The 21,436-nt window shown below is 56.9% G+C and overlaps 1 protein-coding gene across 1 annotated transcript in view; it reads right to left on the minus strand.

The window, feature by feature from the left end:
• Positions 1-1,723: 1,723 nt before the first annotated feature.
• The window catches only part of CPLX1 (complexin 1), a 36,012-nt gene continuing 16,299 nt past the window's right edge, over positions 1,724-21,436 (minus strand). Inside the window, exons 3-4 of the mRNA XM_027599135.2 lie at positions 10,675-10,850; positions 1,724-3,655 (exon numbers count right to left, since the gene is read on the minus strand). Of these exons, the coding sequence (XP_027454936.1) occupies positions 3,458-3,655; positions 10,675-10,850 (374 nt within the window). The 3' untranslated portion in view covers positions 1,724-3,457. The remainder of the gene's footprint in view (positions 3,656-10,674; positions 10,851-21,436) is intronic.

Genomic DNA, 21,436 nt, shown 5'->3' on the forward strand with positions numbered 1-21,436 from the left:
CACCCAGAAAGGAAAGAGACTCTGCTAAGAGTCAGTGTGGATCTAGAACAAGCATCTGGAGCAAGACCGTAGGCAGCGGGAGTCCCGGTCACTGCTCTGGAGGGCCCCGGGCATGGCTGGTCCTCTGTCTGCAGTGCTCTCCCATGGGAGTCCCACGGGGCTCCCCCTTCTCCTTGGGGCCTCTCTTCCCTGCCTCAGAGGTGAGATATTGGTCCTCACCACCCTCTCTGCCCCCTTAATCCACTCAATTTCCTCCACAGAAGAAACCACCACTTGATTTATGTTTTTATCATCTGTCTCTTGCCACTGGAAAAATCAGTTCCAGGAGGAAGCGACCTCAGTTATCCCTGGTGCATAAAACTGAGCTTGGCACATCAGAGGGATTCAGTAAACACCAGCAAGCATCTTTACCTGGAGTCCTCAGACACCATCACCTGAGGTCGCTGAGGAAGGGCTAGCCAGAGGGAAGGTGTGCCAGGTCACCTAGCATATCCAGGTTGTTGCTCAGGACTAAGCCCAGTCCCTGCTAGGCTGGGTGGTGGGGGGAGTGGAGACGGAACGGTGGATGCCATTTTCAGTGCCCTTCTAAAAGGGGCCATCCTGGGGGTGGGGGTGGGGAGGCATGCAAAACCCAAAGGCACGGAGTTGGCTGCAAAGACTCTGGCAGTGTTTTGGATCCGGGGAGGGAGGATGGACCGCTGCTCTCTCCTCAGGGGGCAAAGGCACACTGGGTGGTACTCGGGGCTGGGGTCCAAACTCTCCCCGGAGGCAGGTCCTCCCATACCCCCCCTTCCTGACACCACCCAGCCCCTGAGGCAGAGGCAAAGGAGTGATTGCTCTGGAGCAGGCTTCAGGGCACAGCTCTGTGGGGAGGCGTGCAGGGGGCAGGGGTGGGGGATGAGTGTAGCCTTTCTACTTGCCAAGACTCGGCAGGTTTTGCTGAAAGCATTTCTGGCCAGCAGTGTGAGGAAAATCACAGGTGACCCAGACTTGCTCCCTGGAGAGAGGCCCCCAGAAGTGGAGGCCACACACGTCCTTTCTGGGGATACAAGTAACCGTGGCACCTTGGGGTAGGTTTTGGGTATGGGACTGACATGGGTGGGGGCCCAGAAGGGAGAGAGCAAGGCTGTTCTCTGGGCCGGGTCAGGGTGCCCGGGGTTCCACGGGCTCCTCCTCCAGCGTCAGCCCAGATGGGCAGGGCTTCCCTGGTGGGGCGTGGGACCCAGAGCTCCCTCAGGGCACAGAGGCCTCCCTAAGGCCACGGGGAGGAGATGGCCACCACAGGACAGACTAGAGACAGGATCCTCAGGGCTGCGAAGGAGTTTAAGTTGGTGGGGGGTTGGCCGAAAGTGTGGCCAACACAGTGGGACCTGGGCCCTCCAGGGCCTGGCCTATCTGTGGGGAAGGCAAGGCCTGTCAAGGGGTCTGTGCAGGTGGGAGACTCATGGAAGGAGGGGGGAGGGGAGAGGAAGAAAGGGAGCCCCAAAGGGGCTGGTCTGCCTTTTAGATGATTACCCTGGGTCTGCCTTAGAGAGAACTGGGTGAATCTGGGTCAGGGCGGTGGGGAGACCCTGCAGTTGTCCCAGGACAGGGGAAGGTGCCTCCTATCTGGCAGGACGTGGAAGTGAGTGAGACCTGTCCAACGGGGTCAGGCCCCTCCTGCCAGGACCCCAGTCTGCCCTCTGGCTGCCAAGGCGGAGAGAATGGCCACACGGTGTGAAATCACTGTGGTGTTTTATTGGCTGTGATTCCATCCAGAGACTACACACGCGACGGCCCCCGACATGCAGGAGGAGGCCCAGGCGCAAAGACAGAAGGACGGACGACATCCACAGTTTACGCTAAGCTCGGCTGCTCCGGGCGCCCCATGCGCTGGGAACGGGATGCGGGGTTTCTACGAGACAGCGCCCTGTCTGCTCAGAGCTGGCTTTTCAAAGTGTGAAAACAGGCATTTAAAAAAGACGTGGGACCAGGAGGAGTCAGAGAGGGCGCGGGACGCACGGGGCGCACCGAGGCGGCGCGGGGGCGCCCGGACACGCTCTCACGTCTTGGAGCAGGGGGCGTGCGCGGTTCGTATTGCGGTCTATTGATATGGCTTCTCTAAAGAGCGACGGAGGGCCACGCCCCTGGCCCGCAACACGTGGACACAATGAATTTGTGATATGGACAGAAAGAGGCCCCGAGCACCGAGGCAACGGGCTTTCTGTCACGACAAAACTCCCCAAACACGTAAGACCTCATTTACCTGAGATTCAACATGTCGTGATGCAAAGGAAAACAAGGGTGAAGAGACGGAAGGGTTCGGGAGGCCCGCGGCGGTTCCCGTCAAACCCCGCCTCCGCTGAGCGCCAGGCCACCTGGCAGTCCCCACCTCGAGGGGCGGGCTCCCTGCGGGGGAAGGCAGGGCCGGCCTTTCTGTCTCCAGACGCACCGCACTCATCTGCGGGCTCTGCGTCTCCTCCCAGATCTCCTTGAGGGTGTGCGGGTGCACAGGGTGAGGGCAGGGGATCCCCCCATCCAGAGCAGCCTCCGATGGTGAGACGGGAGGTGCCAACCAGGGAGGGGAGTGGGCTGGGCCCACGGACTTGGAGGGGCACGAGTTAGAGGGATGTGTGAGAGTCTGTGTGTATTCCACACTGGGGGGGGGGGGGTGTCTGGGAAGTTTCCCCCTATAGGCCTATTGCTTTGTTTCCCTTAGTTTAGAAGAGAACCAGGTCCCCGGTATTTCTAAGAAGCTAAGCCTTCCAGAGGAGTGGGCCGAGAAGGGAGAGTGAAGGACATGGAGAGACAGATGGGCAATGGATGGGAGGGGTGCAGGTGGAGGTGGGCAACCTTCAGACAGGAAGATTCAGAGATCCTGCTACCCAGGTGTCATTGTGGGGATGGGGGAGGCTGCTCGCCCCTCCCTGTTCCCCTCCCAGCCTGCATACCCGCCTTCCCCCCACTATGGCTGTGCTCCTGAGTTTGGGACCGGACTGTCAGTGCCCACCAACGCAGGAATGGCGCACCGAGGAGTGGTCAAGATGCTGGCCCTTTCGGTGGCCCTGGCCTTGGGCACTGCTGGGTGGGTGTGAAGGGCGGGAGCAGTAAGGGACATCCCAGGCTCTGGGGGAGGGTCCAACCCAGAGGAGCACGTGGGCTGGTCCCCGGGGCCTGCAGCACAGACCACAGGGGCCCTGGGGAGGGGCGGGCGCCCCTCCCCCGGTGGCGGTGGCGATGGCAGTGCAGGGAGAGGGGTGGGGGTGAGAGGGGCGTGCAGGCTCCCGAGGTATGAGGGGGGCATGGGGCTGATAAATCTAGGACTATGGCTTATATCGGCGTTGGGGGCTGCACTCTGCTCCCGACATCCCTTCAAGGGGCCTCCGCGGAGGGCATGTCCAGGGGGGAGGTAGGCGAGGGCGGCGAGGGGGGTAGGGGCTCCGGGCTCTGGCGGGGGCTGCCGTCCGGCGCAGGGTCGTTACTTCTTGAACATGTCCTGCAGCGGCCCGGGCAGGTACTTGATGACCGTGTCCAGGATGCTCTCATCTTCCTCCTCCGGCTCGTCCCCACAGCCCGGCGGGATGGCCTTCTTGGGCCTCGTCAGGCTGCCCTCCGAATTGGCCTCCATGGCGGCCTGGGCCTCGGCCTCGCGCTCCTCCTTCTTCTTGATACCGTACTGGGGGGAGGGGAGTGGGTCAGACTGCGAGCGGGTTTCCCAGCCCAGGCCTGGCTCTGGGCGCCACACCTGGACCCTTCCTGCGCCTGCAGGATGGGCCAAGAGGCTTCAAGAGGCGGTGCCCGCGGCTGTGAGGGTGTGCGGGAGCCCCTGGGCCCACCGACTGCCGCCAAGACCCCAGAAGACAAATTCCCCACACAGGAGGGTGCCTGGAACGGTGTGGGGGACCCCATGGGGTGTGCAGGGGCGACAGTGGAAGCCGGGGCTTGGGGGGCTGTGTTGAGTGGGGAGTAGAGGGAAGGGGGAAGGTCAATCCCCACCAGCGCCAAAGCTGCGCCCCCGCCCTGCCCCCGGCCCCTCCCCCCCCCATCCTGCCTCACCCTCCCAGGGAGCTGGCGCTGTGCTCAGCGGGCCTGAGCTATGGGCTAGGAGGGGCAGGCAGGATGTCTGCCGGCCGTGGTGAAGAACCCACTGGTCCGTGGCTGGTGGGCCCACGCCACCCAGATCCCTGGTCGGGTGAGGTGTGGTCACACCTCAGGCCTGGACAACTCTCCCTAGATGCCGCCAGGACCCCCGCCCCTACCTGGACAGCGAGGGGAGGGTGCCCAGTGGCAGTTCTAGGTGGATGTTCTGGAGCCCCGCCTAGGCGTGCCCTCAGCCAACACTCCCGGGCACCCCTGAGCCCCCCATTTCCAGTTTCCCCTCTGTAGTGGGTAGAATGGTGTCCCCCCAAAATTCTTGTCACCTGGAACCTTAGAATGAAGCCTTATTTGGAAATAGGGTCTTTGCAGATGTTATTAAGGTAAGGAGATCAGCCTGGTCCCTGAATCCAGTGATAGTTTCCTTGTAGAGGAAAGACAAGGGCAGACAAAGCCACAGGAGAGTGGAGAAAGGCTGGCTACAAGCCAGGGGCACCGAGGACTGACAGGGGCCACAGAGGAGACCAGGACGGGTTCTCCCCTGCAGGTTTCAGAACGAGGGCAGGCCGCCCACATCCTGATTGTGGACTTCTGGCCTCCAAAACTGAGAGAATAAGTTTCTAAGAGGTGGACACATGCCCCCTCCCCCCAGGCCTACCACTGGCCCTGCAGGAACCAGCCCTGCAGGACGGAGGAGGAGGAGCCTGTGGTCACCAGGAGGCCTCCTGCTTCAGGGCTGGTGGGAACTGGGCGGGGTCACACTGGACTCATGGGTTTCGGGGGCTGGTGGTCTCTGATGGGCCAAGCTTGGGACCCATGGAGGCTGGAAAGAGGGGCACCCCTTGGCCAGGTCTGAGGTTCTGGATCACACATAGGGAATGCACAGGGGCAGAAGCATTAATAAGGGTAAACAGGGACAACGGGGGAGAGCGTGTCGGTGTCAACGATTATCCACAGACTCCAGATTTCTACTGGGGACAAGCACAGGATCACTGGCCTCAGGGAGCAGGTGTTCCTGCCCAGGGGGAGGACTGACCCCATTGCTCACTCATCTCTCCTTGCCAACCCCTCCCAGCAAAAGTGGATTCTGCTTCTGGTGCTTGTCGGGGCGGGGGTGGGGGAATGCCCCACTCTCCAAGAAGGACCTTCCCTCTGCTTCCAGATTTTGGGGGGGCTGGCTGTGTCCCACCCCTAGCCTGCTGACGATGCTGACAGAAACCTCTGCACCTCTCCGCTCCCTGAGGCTGCAGGTGGCTTCGGGCACGGGGAAGTCAATGGCCACCTTCAGCAGAGGTCAGAGAGGAAGAAGCCATGCTCTCTGCCCACCTGTGACCAGAGCACAGCCTGGGGCTTCCTTGGGCACTTGCCAGACACTGAGAGAGGAATGAGGGGTTCATCCGTGCTTCTTCAGCAGGAGCCTGAGCAGCCCACGGTCCCCTGTGCTGGGAAGGTCTCAGTGAGGGGCTGATGGGGGCACCCAGGGAACATCCTGGGCAGCAGGCACATGGGCCAGAGGGCCCGTCGTACTGAGCACTGGTGTCAGGTCAGCCAAGGCACAGAGTGTGACAAGCTGGCCAGACACTGGGCACTCCCTTGCACAAGCAGCACAGGTCCTGTTCCTGGGTCACTACTCAGGGACAAACTCACGGCAGAGGGAGTGGCGCTTAGGCTTGGAAGGGGAAGGAAGGACATATGGCTTGGAGCCCTGTGGGGTGGAACGTGGGCAGGGGAGAGAGACACTGCCAGAAACTAGGTCAGACCAGAGAGAGCTTCCCTCCAGCCCAGGGCACAGACTCCAGCAGACTCCTCCAGCCACAGACGTCTGTGCACGCGGCAGGAACATTCAAGCGCCAGGGTGCCGGTCTGTGGGCTGGACCCAGGAGGCTGTGCTGCCTAAAGCCTGCACTCACACTCACCACGAAAGTGCCTGTGCTCGGGGGACACGCGTGTTACGGCGACAGCACGTTGTGTACAGTTGAGCACAGTGATCTCCCTGACCAGAGAGGCAAGCTCTGAGCAGCCACTGTCTGCAGTGTTGGGGCTGTCCCCTCTGGCGTCCAGAAAGGAGAGCCCAGCCCCCAGCCCCGTCACTCCAGTGAGACTCAAAGTCATGCCAAGGCCGTGGCCACTGGGCTCCACCTGAAGGTCACAATTACTCTGTTAGGGGAGGGACTCCAGAGCTGGGGTCCACCCCAGAGCTTGGCTCCAGTGTGATCTGCCTAAGAGCTGATCTGAGGCTCCTGAGCTCCGGGGACAAATGTCCAACCACAGCTGGTCCAGGCACTCACTGGAGGTGCCCAGCCTCCACACTGACCACGAAGATGGCAGGGTCCCGCCCCACACCCTGCGGCTGGGAGGAACCTGGTGCTAATTAACAGTGAGGATCTGTAATATTCCAAAACAACAAATAATCGGCAATCCCATGCACACTTATACTATCAGCACAAACCTCAGACTGAACCTTGAGTGATCAAGGGGATGTGGGGGACTGGGTGGGCTGGGAGGGGGTGGTTGTGGCTCAAAGCCGAGGATCACCAAACCTGGTGGTGGGCATGCAAACCAGAAGGTGAGTATGCAAATCAGGAAATGCATATGCAAACCAGGCAGCGCATCGGCAAATAAGCACAGGTGGGTCAATCTCACAGGTGCACCATGATGGGGTGGGGAGAGGGAGGCTCTGCCCACCGACCCCTAAGGTGAGACATCCTACAAGCCTGCTTCGGCTTTCTTTGGATGAGGTCGCCAGGGACCTGGGTGCCCCAGAGGACACGTGACCCTGGCCCCTATGCCCTCCATCTCTGGACCTCCCTCCCTCCCATCTGATGGAGCCCTGGACTGGGCAGCTCAGCACCCCCTTTTCTGACCAGCCCCCATGAGGCCTAGGGGTATGTGGCACCAGGGCAGGACTGGAGGAAGCTGGGTCTGGTGCTGGGGGCCAGCGAGGATAATCTGGGGGAGCCACACCTGAAGAGCAGGGTTCCCACCTGTGGGGAACAGGAGGAAAGTGGGAAGGGTTACGTGGGCAGGTGGAAGAGGGCTCTGCAGAGAAACCAGTGGACGTGAATGTCAGGCAGACCTCTTAGGGGCAGGACCTGGGAGCTTGGTCACTCAATGGTGCTCCGGGTGCAGCAGGGACCAGATGCTGCCCCCACCCAAGCAGATGCCCTGCCCTCACCACTCGGGATGGCTGCTGGCAAGGGGGTCAGCTCCAGCCCTGCACCCCACCCCATCAGTGCACAGCCTCCACTCCTGGTCTGAGCTGCCTCCATTTCCAGGAGGCCCTGGGGCTCAGAGGAGGGAGTGGGCCACATTCTGGAGGTTGGAGTGGTGGCACTGGGAAGACCTGGGCTCCAGCATCCAAAACATGCCAGACCCCCTCCTGAGCTGCCTCTGACCCATGAATGGAGGGACTCACCATTGTCCCCGTCTGCCCAGCACCGGCACCACCCCCTACCCAATGCCTGGCCAGGTGACCACTGTCTCATTTAGCTCTGCAGCCACACAGGAAAGGCCCCTGCCTGGCAGACTGTTTTGTGGTGTCTAGGTGGACCCCAGCAGGTGTCCCTAACACACCCACACCTTCCTTGCAGCTGGACCCTCAGGGGACAGGTCCTGGGCCACTCGTCCTACCTAATCCCACGATAGCTTGGAAAATGATCAGGCTGAGCAGGTAAGGGAACCACGGCCCAGCCCGAGGTGCTCTGACCCCTGCCCGTGTGACTGGGTTCAGTAGATGCCCCTGTGCCCACTGGGCCCACGAGAACAGAACCCAGATGTGTGCAGGAAGGGGCGAGGCCCAGCCTCCGGGGCTGGCAGAGAAGGTGAAGGCCCCCAGCACATCCAAGGGGATTCCAGGTAGGGGTGCTCACGTGGGGAGAGAGGGGGCCCTGAGGCTCTGCCAAGGGGTGCAGCCCTCCACAGAGCCACCCCAGCGCTGGGGGTCTTGAGGACAGATCCATCACTCGGGGGAGCTTGGTGAGGGTCCTCATCCATGAAGCTTTAGGAGCAGTGTACCCAGGGAGGGGGCACCTCCCACTTCCACCAGGCCTCATGCCGGGACTGTTCCCCAGGTCCCCATCACTCTGTTGTGGAGCTCAAGCTCATTCGAGCACCCACTCCCTCACTCATTCACTGGCTCAGCACCCACAGGGCCAGGCTCCGTTTCAGTCAACAGGAACAGAGCCAGGCACAAAACAGCCAAAGCCCCCACCCTCCACCTGGGGGTGGACAATGAACAGCAAACAAGTAAAAAACAGGAGTGTGTTGGATAAAAGAAGGTTTGGGGAGCCAAATAAAGCAGGAGACGGGGAAGATTGTGTGAAGGGTGGGGAGGGGAGGGAGGAGCCTCAGGGAGAGATCCAGAGAGAAGCAACCACGCAACGGCCCAGGGGCACTGGGAACGTGGACCCCAAGGAGGCCCAGTGCCCTGTGGGCATAAGTCCCCACAGGCCTGGGCTGGGGCTCCGGATGAAATGGGAGCCAGCGGACGGTTTGAAGAGAGGAGGGACATAAAGGGCTTCCATATTAAAGGTGAAATGAGTGGAGTCTGTTGAGCCCATGAACTCACACGAATGCACATGAGTCTCCGAGGGCCAGGTCCAGGCTCAAGGGAGGGGGCTCACTTGGCACCTGCCTCCTGATGGGGGAGACTGGGGAGGCCACCCCCACTCCACACCCCCAGGGGCTCCGAGGCCTGTCCAAACACTGTGACCTGTTTGTGAGGCTCAAGGCCAGGCCCTCCCAGGATCCGACACTGGGGTGCACACCTGGGGCAAAGCCATGGGCAGCTGGGTAGCTGGACACAGAGAGACAGACAGACTTCAGAACACAGCTGCTCCAGCCTCTCTCTCACCGCCTACCGCCCCCCGCCCCAATCCCTCTGTCTCTGTCCCTCCCTCAGCTCCCTCCAGCCACGGCCACCATCTCCCGGTTCCTCCCCTCTTAGAAGACATTCTGCCTGGGCATCTGTCTGTCTCTGTCTCTTGGTTCTCCCCCTTCTACCTCATCCCCCATTTCCTGATCCATACAGTCATGCCCCCCCGACAGCCTAAGCTGCCTGACCCAGAAGGGGCCAGTGCTGGGGCAGAAAGGGGCAGGTGGTGCTCGTGAGTGGCTCTCACAGCAAAATCAGGAGCTTTTTGCAGGTCCCCAGAAAAGGTGTCCAGTGACCAGTGGTGGGATGTTGAGGTTTGCGGTCCCCACACCCCTATCAATTTGGGGGCCCCACGTGGGCTCAGAGATGTGCAGGCACCCCAGCTGGGCCGTCCCACCTTGGGAGGCCTGGCCCTCAGGCTGGGTGGAGCTGGCCCCTCCCTGGGTACACTGAGGCAGAACTCAGCAGGTGGGAAGATCCTGCTGTCTAGGCTCTGCCACCCTGCAGCCTGGGCATCTCAGAGTCCAGGGCCGGGGACCACGGAGATCTCCTGAGGGGACCCAGCTCCCTACCAGCAGGTTTTATCCGCAGGGCCTGGGAACACCTCTCTCAGAACCCAGAGCCAGGGTCATCGGGGTTAGGGGCAGGAAGGAACTAAGCAAGGCAACACTCCCCCCTTCCCGAGTCTCCTACCCAGGCACCTGAACCCAGTGACCGCCAGGCCACAGGCACCTTTGGTGGAGGAAGCCCAGCCTGGCTTGGGGCCAGGGTAGCCTTGAAGACCTTGGGAGGCCATATGGTTTGGGGGAGGCTGAGGGCTCACGTAACTCCCAGGTCCCCAGGGGAAGGCCCATCGCCTCACCTGGCACCCAGCCTGGCCCACCCTGGATGGGGCTGGAGCAGCTCCTCCAACACCTGCCCTCTCTCCCACCCTTCAAACCTGGCTGCTGGATGGTCCACGGAAGATGGGCCGTGGACACCCCCCCGGGGGCTCGGACCCCCTGCGGTTCTGGCACCGTGCTTTGTGAGCCTTGCAGCCAGCTCAGCCTCCCTTGACCCTCCCACTCTGGGCCTCGGTTTCCCCATCTGTGACCGGCACAATGCTTTCACCATCCCACTCACTGGGGAAGGGAGCCCAGATGATTCCCAGGAAGGCTGTGGCTGCCAACTCGAAGCCTACCCGCACCCCCCGGCCTTAGCCAGACCTGTCTGCAGGCCTTTTCCCCCCATCACCCTGTTGTGAACCTCAGAAGCTATGAGGACCCTCCAGGGCTGCTCGGGTGCATTCCCCTGCCCATGATGACTCACCCCACTCAGGGCCTGCCTGAGAGCCGGCTGCCCCTGGGCAGCCTGGCGGGACAGCTCCGGGAGGGGCAGGGTGGGAGGCCTTCTCCTGCAGAAACCACCATCTGGTCCAGAGAGCCTGGGAGACCCAGTCATGAAGGTGGGACCCCGGCCCACTGTGGAGGGCAGGAAAAGCTTGGTGTCCCACAGGGTGAGCCCTAATGCTGGCGAGCCTGCGCAGCAGATGTGGATTCCCGGGGGAGTGCGGACCTCTCCTGTGCTGCTCCCCTCCCGTCAGACCACCTCCCGGAGCTTCGGAATGTACCATCCAAGGGTCTGCTCCGTGCAGCCAGGCGGAGGAGGGCAGGAAGAGCCCCAGTCCAGGCTGGGTGAGGTGGGGGTGCCCTGGCCGGAGCCCAGCTGTCCCCACGCCCCGTGCCTACCTTGTCTCGGATGCCCTGGCGCATGGCCTCACGCTCGGCCTCCATCTTGGCGTACTTGGCCTTGCGCTCTTCCTCTTCTTGTCGCAGGGCCTCCTGGCGCTCCTCTTCCTTCTTGGCTGCGTCGGGGTCCTTCTCCTCGTCACCACCGAGCATCTTCCCCATGTCCTTTGTGGCCCCTGGGGACAGAAGAGTGGTGAGTCAGGCCAGTTCCCCCCTTTTGGCCGCTGCTGCCCAGCGAGGGTCCTGGCCCAGGGCTCGGGTCTCCCTGCATCTCTGCTCCTGCCCTCCCGGCCCTACCCCCAGCCAGTTCTGGAAGTTTCTATCCGTGGAGGGAAGCCTGGCCTGGTGCGTGTCAGGGGAGGGAGGGGGTCCGTGCAGCAGGGACGTGTGATCACATGTGCGTGCATCTGCCCATCTGTGTGTGCGGCTGCGTGCACGTGTCCGTGTGAGTCCGGGAGGGGCTGGGCATGTCTTCTGTGGGGCTCGCGTCCGACAGAAGGTGGCAGAAGGAACGGTTTGAATGCATGAACAGGCGGGCTGAGGGGCAGCCCCGGGCGAGGTGTCTGCTGAGGCTCTGGCGTGCAGGGGCTGGGGGGTAACCCCGGCCCAGAGCTGCTGGAGGGCTGCGTGTTGGAGCACCAAGGCCCTAATTTCTCTGCTGCACCAGCCGCCACTTTTCTCATGAGCTCCTGATTCACAGGCAACAACAAACACCTCCCTGGACGCCCTCTGTGACTCGACCCACAGGACAGAGACATGTAATTACAGCTCAAGCTCGGCTGGCACTGCGGTGAGCCCCGGCCCTTCCGTGGCTCCTGGGCGCAGAGCGGCCCCACGTCACAGGCATGGGGGGGCAATCTCAGCCTGGGGCGCTCAGCCCCTTGGGGCGGCCCTGCCTGGCCAGCGTCCCCATCACCCCTGTATGCTTCCTCCGCAGTGGGGCCCCCAGCCCAGGGCTCCCCTGCGCCTGCCATCCTGAGCAAGGACCAGTGACCCGCCATCCCAGTCCCGTTGACACCCTTCCGTCTGCCTCTGTCCTCTGACCCCGTGATGAGCCACATGAGCACTGTCCAAGGCTAGCTGAGTCCATGCCTCGGGCATAAACTGTGAGGTGGAAATGCACAAAACACCCTCTGTTAAGTCTGTGTGGGTGGGCACGAACATCACTGCCCCTCTCCAGGAGTGCCCCCATCCCCAGGTCCGTACTGCCCCCTTCTCTCTAAATCCAGTGACTCCGTGTTCTAATTCTCCGTTTCCCTCTCCTTGGCCCTCCTGGACTGTCACACTCAGTCTGCTCCTCACAGGTCCGTGCAGCCCTGAGCCTGGAGACACTCCTCCTCCGGCAGGTGTCTGTGCTGTATGCTGCTCCTGCCGTTACTCAGGACGGACCCCCAAACCGTGTGAGCAGAGGACGTAGTTTGCAAGACCACTTGCTGTTGGTGGCAAGAGAACAACTCTTAGGGGCGCCTGGGTGGCTCAGTCAGTGAAGAGTCTGCCTTCGGCTCAGGTCATGATCTCAGGGTCCTGGGATCGAGTCCCACGTCGGGCTCCCTGCTCAGCGGGGAGTCTGCTGCTCCCTCTCCCTCCACTGCTCCCCCTGCTCATGCTCACTAGTTCCCTCTCTCTCTTTCTCTGTCAAATAAATAAATAAATAACCTTAAAAAGAGAGAGAGAGAGAGAGAAGAACTCTTTGGTGGAGTGCTCTGGGCTGAAAACTAGACGTGCGTCAGGCTGGGCCATGCCTCTCCCCGTGGGGCTTCCTAGCTGCTGGAAACTACCACAGGGTCTTGGAGTATGGGACGCCAAGGCCACCATGTCACTGCGAGGACAGGGAGGCCTCCTGCACCGGGTACTTGGTACAGATCCAGAGTAACGGAAAACTAAAACCTCAGGATCCATGTTCAGGCACACCTGCAAAATTTTATAAAGCCGATTTGAAGCCAGTGATTCAAGGGAAACCATGTCATAGAGTCACTTGCACACTCTTCTAACAGTTGTCCAGATAATAAGCAGAATCTCTCTGCCCCCCATGCCGCTCTCAGTCTGGCAGGCGTGGGGGAGGCGGCAACAACCCACAATCCAGGGAGTAGCTGTAATTTTCCCGACTTCTCTGGCCTGCTGGCCACCCACAGCCACAGCATCGAGGTTCCGCTTTTCTGTAAACCTCCCCCCTCGAACAGCTAATTCACACTACAGTGAGAGTGACCAACAGCTCTTCCTCCCTCCTGAGAAGGACTGGTGTGTTAAAGCCGAACTGGGGCAGGGGTGGGGGAGGAGGCGCATGGGTGGCTCAGTCAGTCGAGCCTCTTGGTTTTGGCTCAGGTCATGATCTCAGGGTTCTGAGGTCGAGCCCTGCATCATCGGCCTCTGCACTCAGCAGAGTCTGCTTGAGATTCCTCCCCCCGCCCCCTGCAGTCCTCCCCCACTCACACTCTCTCTCTTTTAAAACAAACAAATAAAATCTTAAAAACAAACAAACAAACAAAAAAGCCGAGCTGGTGAATGGTCTCGCCCCCTCTCTCTCCTGGGAGGGAAAGTGTAGGACAGCTGGGGAAGGGCGGGAGAGGCACCCTTACTTGGTGGCCCCCACACCTCCTTCTCCAACACAGCACACGGCCTGTAGCCCTCTCCACTGAGCACCAGCTGTGTGCTGAGCTCCGGTACCCCAGAGCGGGCCTGGGGGGGGCTTGCCCAGGACCCTTCTGGCTCTGAGTTTCACGGGCCCCCAGGATTCCTGGCATTCTCGTCCAGCCCTCAGTTGAGCTCTGGGCTGGTCCCCCTGGCCTGAGGCTTAGGGAAAGCCAAGGGGGGGCCTGGCCCATCAGACGGAGGGGTGGCTCTGGGAGGCTGCATGGCCTCTCCTAGGCCAGGGGTGAGAGCACCAGAGGTCACCCCACAGCGGTGTGGGTTAGTGCCACACCAGCTGGCTGCAAAGCCACTCACTGTCTGAACGGGACCCGCCCTCAGGGCAAGCGCCACTGGACCCTGGTGTCCCCTTTGTGGCCTCCACTGCTTTGCTGAAGAACAGGCTTCCGGAAGCCCCACCTGGCTGGGAATTAGCAGAAACTGCAGGAAGCTTGGTCCTGGCATGGAAACCCCACAGGCCATTTGCCATCCTGGCATGGAAGCTGGGGAGCCTGGGCTGGCCCAGTGGGGGTGGGGCTGGCGGCAGGTGCCTGGGGGCCCAGCCCCATAGCTGCCAACCGCATTTCCAGGTGAGGAAACAGACACCGAGTGGTCCCACCCCAACCCCAAGGTCCAAGTCTCTTACGCAGAAGGTGGGTGGACTCTGGCTCGCGGTCCCACAGCCAGGGTCCCACGCTGGCTCCATGGGGGCAGAAGCGTGGGGAAGGAGGCCGGAGTCTACCCCCCCTTTTCCCTCACTCTTCTCTGAGCCTCAGTTTCCAGGTGAGAGGTGGAGAAAACAGTGCATGGGGTTGGGGGGGCGCAGACCCAGCTGGTGCTTCTCAGCCTGGGCCCTACACAGAAATTTTCTCCAAAGGCCTGGGGAGGCTGGGTGGAACAACAGGCTCTGATGTCCCCACCTCAGGAACTCTGCACTTGCTGCTGTTTTTCCAGAACTTTGTCCACTGCTCCCAACCCAGACAGGCTTTCCTGGGGCTCCTCGTGCATACTAGTCACCCCTGTAACAGTGGTCACTGCCATGGCGCATTCATTTATGGTACATTATACGTAATTGAAATGATGCATGTTTAAATAATATGTTATTGTTGATTTTTAAAACTTTATTTGGAAATAGTTTTAGATTCACAGAAGTCACCAGGTACAAAGGATTCCTGCACACACCTGACCAGCTTCTTCCATGGTTGGCTACGACACACTCATCAAAGCTAGTATGATCATCACAGGTGCAACACTGTGAAGCAAACACAGACCTTACCTGAATGTCACCACTTTCCCCACTAATGACCCTTTCCTATTCCAGGATCCAACCCTACATACCATGTTACATTTAGATTAAAGTCAGTTTTTAAAAAAGAGAAAAGTATTTTTTACCTTGAAATAAGTCTATGAGAAAATTACAAAATTTAATGGAAAACTAAACTATTTCTAAATAAATAAAGACATTGTCATGTTCATGGCTGGGGAGATTCCATAATGAAGCTGTCAGTTCTCCCCAAAGTGAGTCTCAATCACACCCCCAAGAGTTAAAAAGGAAATTCTGTGAAATATGACAAGCTAAGAGTTTTGCATACAGAAAAGCTAAAAGTCCCCTAGAGAACCAGGAAGTAGATGGCCGAGCAGACAGCTCATGTGCACTGTAGTGTGATGCAGTCTGGCTGTGGAGGGAGCCAGAAATCGGGATCAGAGGGGACAGGCAGCCCCACAAACACACAGGACTTGGGCACGTGACCAGTGACGGAGGCGGGGCCTCAGAAGCCTGGAGAAAGAACCAGATTTCTCTAAATGGGGCTGGGATAAATTTCTGGTGGGGAAGCGTGACCCAGGACTCCTCGGTGACACCACAAATTCTTGTGGATTACAGATCTGAAAATGAACCCAAAATAAAAACGAGGGAAGAGAAAACAGCCCTCATCAGCCAGCTTTATGTTCCCACAGGTCCCGTTACCTGAAATGATACTGTAAGTTTATTTGCTTGCTTTTTCTTGTCGGTCTCTGCCAACAGAAAGTGAGCTCCACGAGAGCAGGAACCGACCAGCTCATGGCTGTGTCCCCAACACCTAGAATAGCGTCTGGCATGTCTGGGTGCTCAACAAATATTTGGCAAATAACAAACTAAAATTTTATTTATCTTTTATAAAGATTTTATTTATTTATTTGACAGAGAGAGACACAGTGAGAGAGGGAACACAAGCAGGGGGAGTGGGAGAGGGAGAAGCAGGCTTCCTGCCGAGCAGGGAGCCCGATGGGGGGCTCGATCCCAGGACCCTGGGATCACGACCTGAGCTGAAGGCAGATGCCCAATGACTGAGCCACCCAGGCGCCCCAACAAATGGATTTTTATATACTAACAGCAAACAATTAGAAAATGAAATTTTAAAACAATCCCATTAAAAATACTGACAAAAACATAAAATACCTATGTCTCTGTTCTTAATAGATGTGCCAGTCTGCTTCACCTAAAACCACAGAACTGCTGGGAGGAATTAAGGAAGACCAGAACGAATGGAGGAATGTACCATGTTCCAGGACACAATACTGCTGTGACGTCAGTCTTCCAGGGGCTGGTCTCTTTGTTCAGTGCAACCCCAAGGAAATGCAAGCAGGTTTTTTTGAACAAATTTAACAGCTGATTCTAAATTCATGCAGACATGGAAGAAAACCTAGAATAGATAAAACATCTTTGCAAAAGGAGAGTAACTCTAGAGGACTTACATACTTGACTTCAAGACTTCCTATAATCAAGACAGTGCGGTGTGGACATATGGGTCAACGGAACAGAACAGAGCCCAGAAATGGACCCACCCATATATGTTCAGCTGGGGTTTTTTTGACAAAGCTGCAAAGATAACTCAATGAGGAAAGGACAGTCTTTTCACAGGCAACACTGCAACAACCAGATATTCCCATGCAAATAAATACATAAGTAAATTTCTTCCCTTACCTCACTCCTTACACAAAGCTCAATCATAGACCTAACTGTAAAAGTTAAAATTACAAAACTTCTAGAAGAAAACATAAGAGAATAATCTCTGTGAGCTTGACTTATGCAAAGATCTCTTACAGAGGTGACAAAAAGCATGAACTTAAAAGAAAATATTAATCCGCTGGGCTTCATCAACATTAAAACCACACGCCCTGCGGTCTTGCCACCCCCACCCCTGTGGGACAGGCAAAGCAGGGGTCTCAGCCGCCACGGGGCCCCCCTGCCCTGCCTCCAGCTGCAAGGGTGGAGGGACACGGGCAGCTTCCCACCATCCATAGGAGAGTGTCTTGGAGTTCTACTGAATGTCATAAGAAAATAAAATGAGTATTATAAAGATACCAGGTTCCCACCCCCACCCCCCGCCCCCCTCTTTTGCTGGTGACGTGGTCACATACCTAAAGAACTCATGACACCCAGGGAAAACCTACCACGACTCATCACGGAATATGGCTGGCTAGACGTGACATTTATAGATATAAATTCATTGTTTTGCACCATCCAATCAATAACAGGCTGAGACACAAATGGGACAATGTTCTAGCCACAATAATTATAAAGAGAGCAAATACTTAGGAATAAGTTTAACAAGGAAATCCACAGAACCTGTAGGTAGAAAACGTCTCCTAAATGTAAGGCTTTGCAGACATTGTGGATTCCTGAAGGGCAGGCTTAACACAATGAAGATGCCAGTTACCCCAAACCTAACCCTAACCGTGTGCAGTCTGGGGGGTACTTCCAGCCGAAACACCAACAAGTCTTTCTTCTTTCTTTCTTTGGGGTTTGGACCAAATTAAGATTCATCTGGCAGTTTAACTGTCAGAGACAACCTGACCTGAGTGCCACGGGGAAATGCCCCCTCCCCGCGAATCCCAGAAATGTCCAGAGAGTTGGGGACAGCACCAAGGTCATCAGATTGGAGCCGTTTTAATCTTTTTTTTTTTAAGATTTTATTTATTTACTTATTTGAGAGAGCGAGAATGAGCGAGAGAGAGCACGAGAGGGAAGAGTGTCAGAGGGAGAAGCAGACTCCCCGCTGAGCAGGGAGCCCGATGCGGGACTCGATCCCGGGACTCCAGGATCATGACCTGAGCCAAAGGCAGTCGCTTAACCAACTGAGCCACCCAGGCGCCCTGGAGCCGTTTTAAAATGTGGCCATGTGCGATGCCTGGGTGGCTCAGTCGTTAAGCGTCTGCCTTCGGCTCAGGTCATGATCCCGGGGTCCTGGGATCGAGCCCCACATCGGGCTCCCTGCTCAGTGGGGAGCCTGCTTCTCCCTCTGCCACTCCGTCTGCTGTGTTCCCTCTCCCGCTGTCTCTCTGTCAGATAAATAAATAAAATCTTAAAAAAAAAAAAAAAACGTGGCCATGTGTGCTGTGGGGAGTGCTGGGGAGGTGCGCCCTCTCTCCGTCTGGGGAAGGGCCAGGGGTCACAGCAGTTTGGGCAAGCAATGTGACAGTTTTCAGCACATTTAGAGCCCGCCCAGACTTCGACCCCGCTGCCCCACCCCTCCACACAGTCCCGTGAAAACAAACACTCCTCCCTATAGAACGCATGCCCAGACACAATGCAGCCTGTTTGTTTCAGCTGTGGCCCCGGCAAACGGCTGGAGACAAGGTGACATCTCAGCCACATGGCCACATGGGCACTGGCCACGATGCACCCAGGTCAGGGAGTCCAGGTGGCCATGAGGGTAAGGGGCCATCAGGAGCTCTGAGAGCTGGGTACAGACAACTGAATATCACAGATGCCTCATCTGGAAAGCCAGCAGAGAAAGCCCTATGTGCGAACACACCCGTGTTTCATGATTATTTAAAGACAGAAAAAGGGTAGGCAGGTTACAAACCAGGTTCACACCAAACCCAAACCCTGAACAAAATAGCATGAGTCCTTTTCAAACTCAGGGAGTGTTTACAAAAAGCAACCAAATATTGTTCTACACCACAAAGAGACACCCCTTTACACCCATGACTACTGAAGAACAATAATAATAGTTTAAAAGAATCGGAAGGGCACCTGGGTGGCTCAGTGAGTTGAGTGTCCGACTCTTGGTTTTGGCTCTGGTCGTGATCTCAGGGTGGCAGGATAGAGCCCCGTGTTGGGCTCTGATCTCCGCGGGGGCTCTGCTTCTCTCCTTCTTCCCCTGCCCCTCCCCCTGCCTGCGCTTTCTCTTGCTGAAATAAATAAATAAATCTTAAAAAAAAAAAAAAGGTAGAAAACAAGCCTTGGCGAGGATGTGGGGAAATGAACCCCGTGCACCATGGGGGCGATGGGGTGTAAAATGTTGCAGCCACCATCGAAAACAGTGTGGAGGGTCCTCAAAAAATTACATTTAGAATCACCATGTGACCCAGGAAGTGTTCTCCTGGGTCCATGCCCAAAAGAACTGAAGAGAGCATGACTCACAATAACTGACAGGTGGAGACAACCCAGCTATCCACTGATGGATGCATGAACAAACGTGGTCCAGGCACTCGGGAACATTATTCAGCCTTTAACAGGAAGGAGATTCTGACATGGGTGAACCCTGAAAATATCATGTCGAGTGCAATTTGCCAGACATGAAAGAACAAACACAGTAGGAGTCCCCTGCTAGGAGATTCCCCAAGTAGACAAAAATCATAGAGACAGAAAGTGGGTGGTGGGTGTCGGGGTGGGGAGTCAGTGTTTAATGAGGACAGTTTGGGAAGATGAACAAGTTCTGGAGGTGGAGGGTCGGGAACAACAGTGTGAACGTGCTTCCTGCCACTGACTGCGCACTTAAAAATGGTCAAAATTGCACATTTTATTCTATGAATATTTTATGACAATGAAGAGAAGCATAAATTTAAAACGACGTACATTCTTATGTCTGAAAAAAACCTGTCGGGCTGCAGAGATAACCTCAATGCGTGAGGACTGGGGCCACATCTCTGACAGCCCCCAGGAGAGGGCCTGATGAAAAGTGAAACCAGGAACAACGCCCGCCCCGGGCCCTTGTGAATGTAAAACTTCTCTAATGATGAATGAGTTAGGGAATAGCAGTGGAACCGGGATTGCTGCCTGTCTGGGAAGCAGAGTGAGGAGGCCTTGATCCTGCAAAACCTGGGGGCGGGGGCGGCCAGTGCTGCAAATTCCCCCAACACTCCCGTTCCTGAGGCAGCAGGAACACCCCAGTCACACCTTGGCTTCGAGCCTCCCAAGAGAAAACCTAGGCGAGCAGGAGGCAGGGGTGAGCACTGAGGACGGGGAAGTCAGTGTGCTGAGGAAGACAACAGGGCGGGCTGGATTCAGGATGTGGGCAGGGCCGCCTGCTCGGGGCAAGAAGATGGAAAGAAAGCGTAAAGACATCCAGAATTAGGAAAAATGCGCGGGAAATCGCTGCGGATTGTAAGGGTATTAATATGACCAAATAATACATTATATTCCAATACGTTTGAAAATGTGAACAAAGCAGCTTTTCTAAAAAATGTTGTCAAAAACGGAGAACTATGTCTAAGAATTCACAGATGGATTCTTTCAAACATTTAAGAAAGATAATTCCAATGATATTTTAAATGTTCTTGGAAAGGAGAAAAAAGAAGGAAATTCCCCAGGTTATTTTTGTGAATTCCGCATAAGAATGATGCCAAAAACTGGCAGAAGGGAGCAGTGGCCCAGCTTCTCCTCCAACAGTGGGAAATGCTATACCAGAGCCCGGTTTAGGGAAGGGAAACTGGCCTTGCAGAATTCTACAGGAAAACAGAATTTGTTCTCAGTGGGGTGGGTCCATTTTAGGGAAGTAAAGTTGGTTCTATATTAGAAAAATATGATGCTCCTAATGCGGTCCACACCACCCGCTAGAACAGTGCTGCTCTGAGGCTCCGCGGGTGGCCTAGCGCCTGACTTTGCCTTCCTCTCTCCCGGACGGATGGACTGACACTGCGCAGCTGGCCCTGTCCCTCCACCCTTGCGGCCAGGGGCAGGCAGGGAGCACTGACGCTCTCCACCAGGAGGAGGCCCGGGGGCTCCTGAGACCCCCTGCCTGCCTGTCCACCGCCTCCTCCCCCAGCCCCGTCCTACCTCCAACAGGGGCGGGGCTGTGGGGGGACCTCGGTGCGGCCCGTGTATCACCACCGCAGATGGGGGCCCTCACTAGCACAACCTATTTTTAAAAACAGCTTTATGGAGGCATAATTGTAATCCCGCCCCCCAAGCCCCCCTTGGAAACTGCTGACCTACTTTCTGTCCTTCCCAGATTCATGTGTGTTCCCTAGAAAGCTGTATAAATGGAATCATAGAGCAGGTAGTAACTGGGGAATTGGGGTCTGTGTCCACCACTGAGCACAGTACTTTGGAGATCCATCCATGCCGTCATGTGCACCAACAGTTCGTCCCTTCTTACCGTTGAGTAGGGCCTGTCACACAGATGGACATGATCGGCTTATCCTTTCCCCTGTTGATGGACATCTGGGCTGTTTCCAGTTTGGGTCTTTGGTGACCGAACTGCTCTGCACATGTGTGGACGTGTTCTTCCCGTTCTCTTGGGCAGAGGCCTGGCAGGGAATTGCTGAGTTGCATGGTATCTTATGGTTCACTTTCTAAGAAACTGCCACAGTTTGGGCGCCTGGGTGGCTCAGTTGGTTAAGCGACTGCCTTCGGCTCAGGTCATGATCCTGGAGTCCCGGGATCGAGTCCCACATCGGGCTCCCTGCTCGGCAGGGAGTCTGCTTCTCCATTCTGACCTTCCCCCATCTCATGCTCTCTCTCTCTCTCAAATAAATAAATAAAATCTTAAAAAAAAAAAAAAGAAAGAAAGAAACTGCCACAGTTTTCCAAAGTGGTCACACCACATTGAAGCCCCAGCAGCACTGAGCAAGGACTTGCACTTCTCTGTATCCGTCGCCACACTTCCTCTTGTCTGTTTTCAGATTCCAAACGTCCAGGTGGCTGTGAAGTGTCTTTGTATGCGCTTAGTAGCTATTTTTACCTCTTACTTGGTGGAATACCTATTCAAAGCTTTTGCACACTTTCAAAAACTAACTTTTTTATTCTGGATCTACAGAAAATTTTTGAAGAAAGATAGTACAGAGAGTTCCCCCATACCCAGCACCCGGCGGCCCTGTTGTTAACACGTTACAGTGATATGGTATATGTGTCACAATTAAGGAGCCACGC

This window comes from Zalophus californianus, chromosome 2 (genome assembly GCF_009762305.2).
Source record: "Zalophus californianus isolate mZalCal1 chromosome 2, mZalCal1.pri.v2, whole genome shotgun sequence".
NCBI lineage: Eukaryota > Metazoa > Chordata > Mammalia > Carnivora > Otariidae > Zalophus > Zalophus californianus.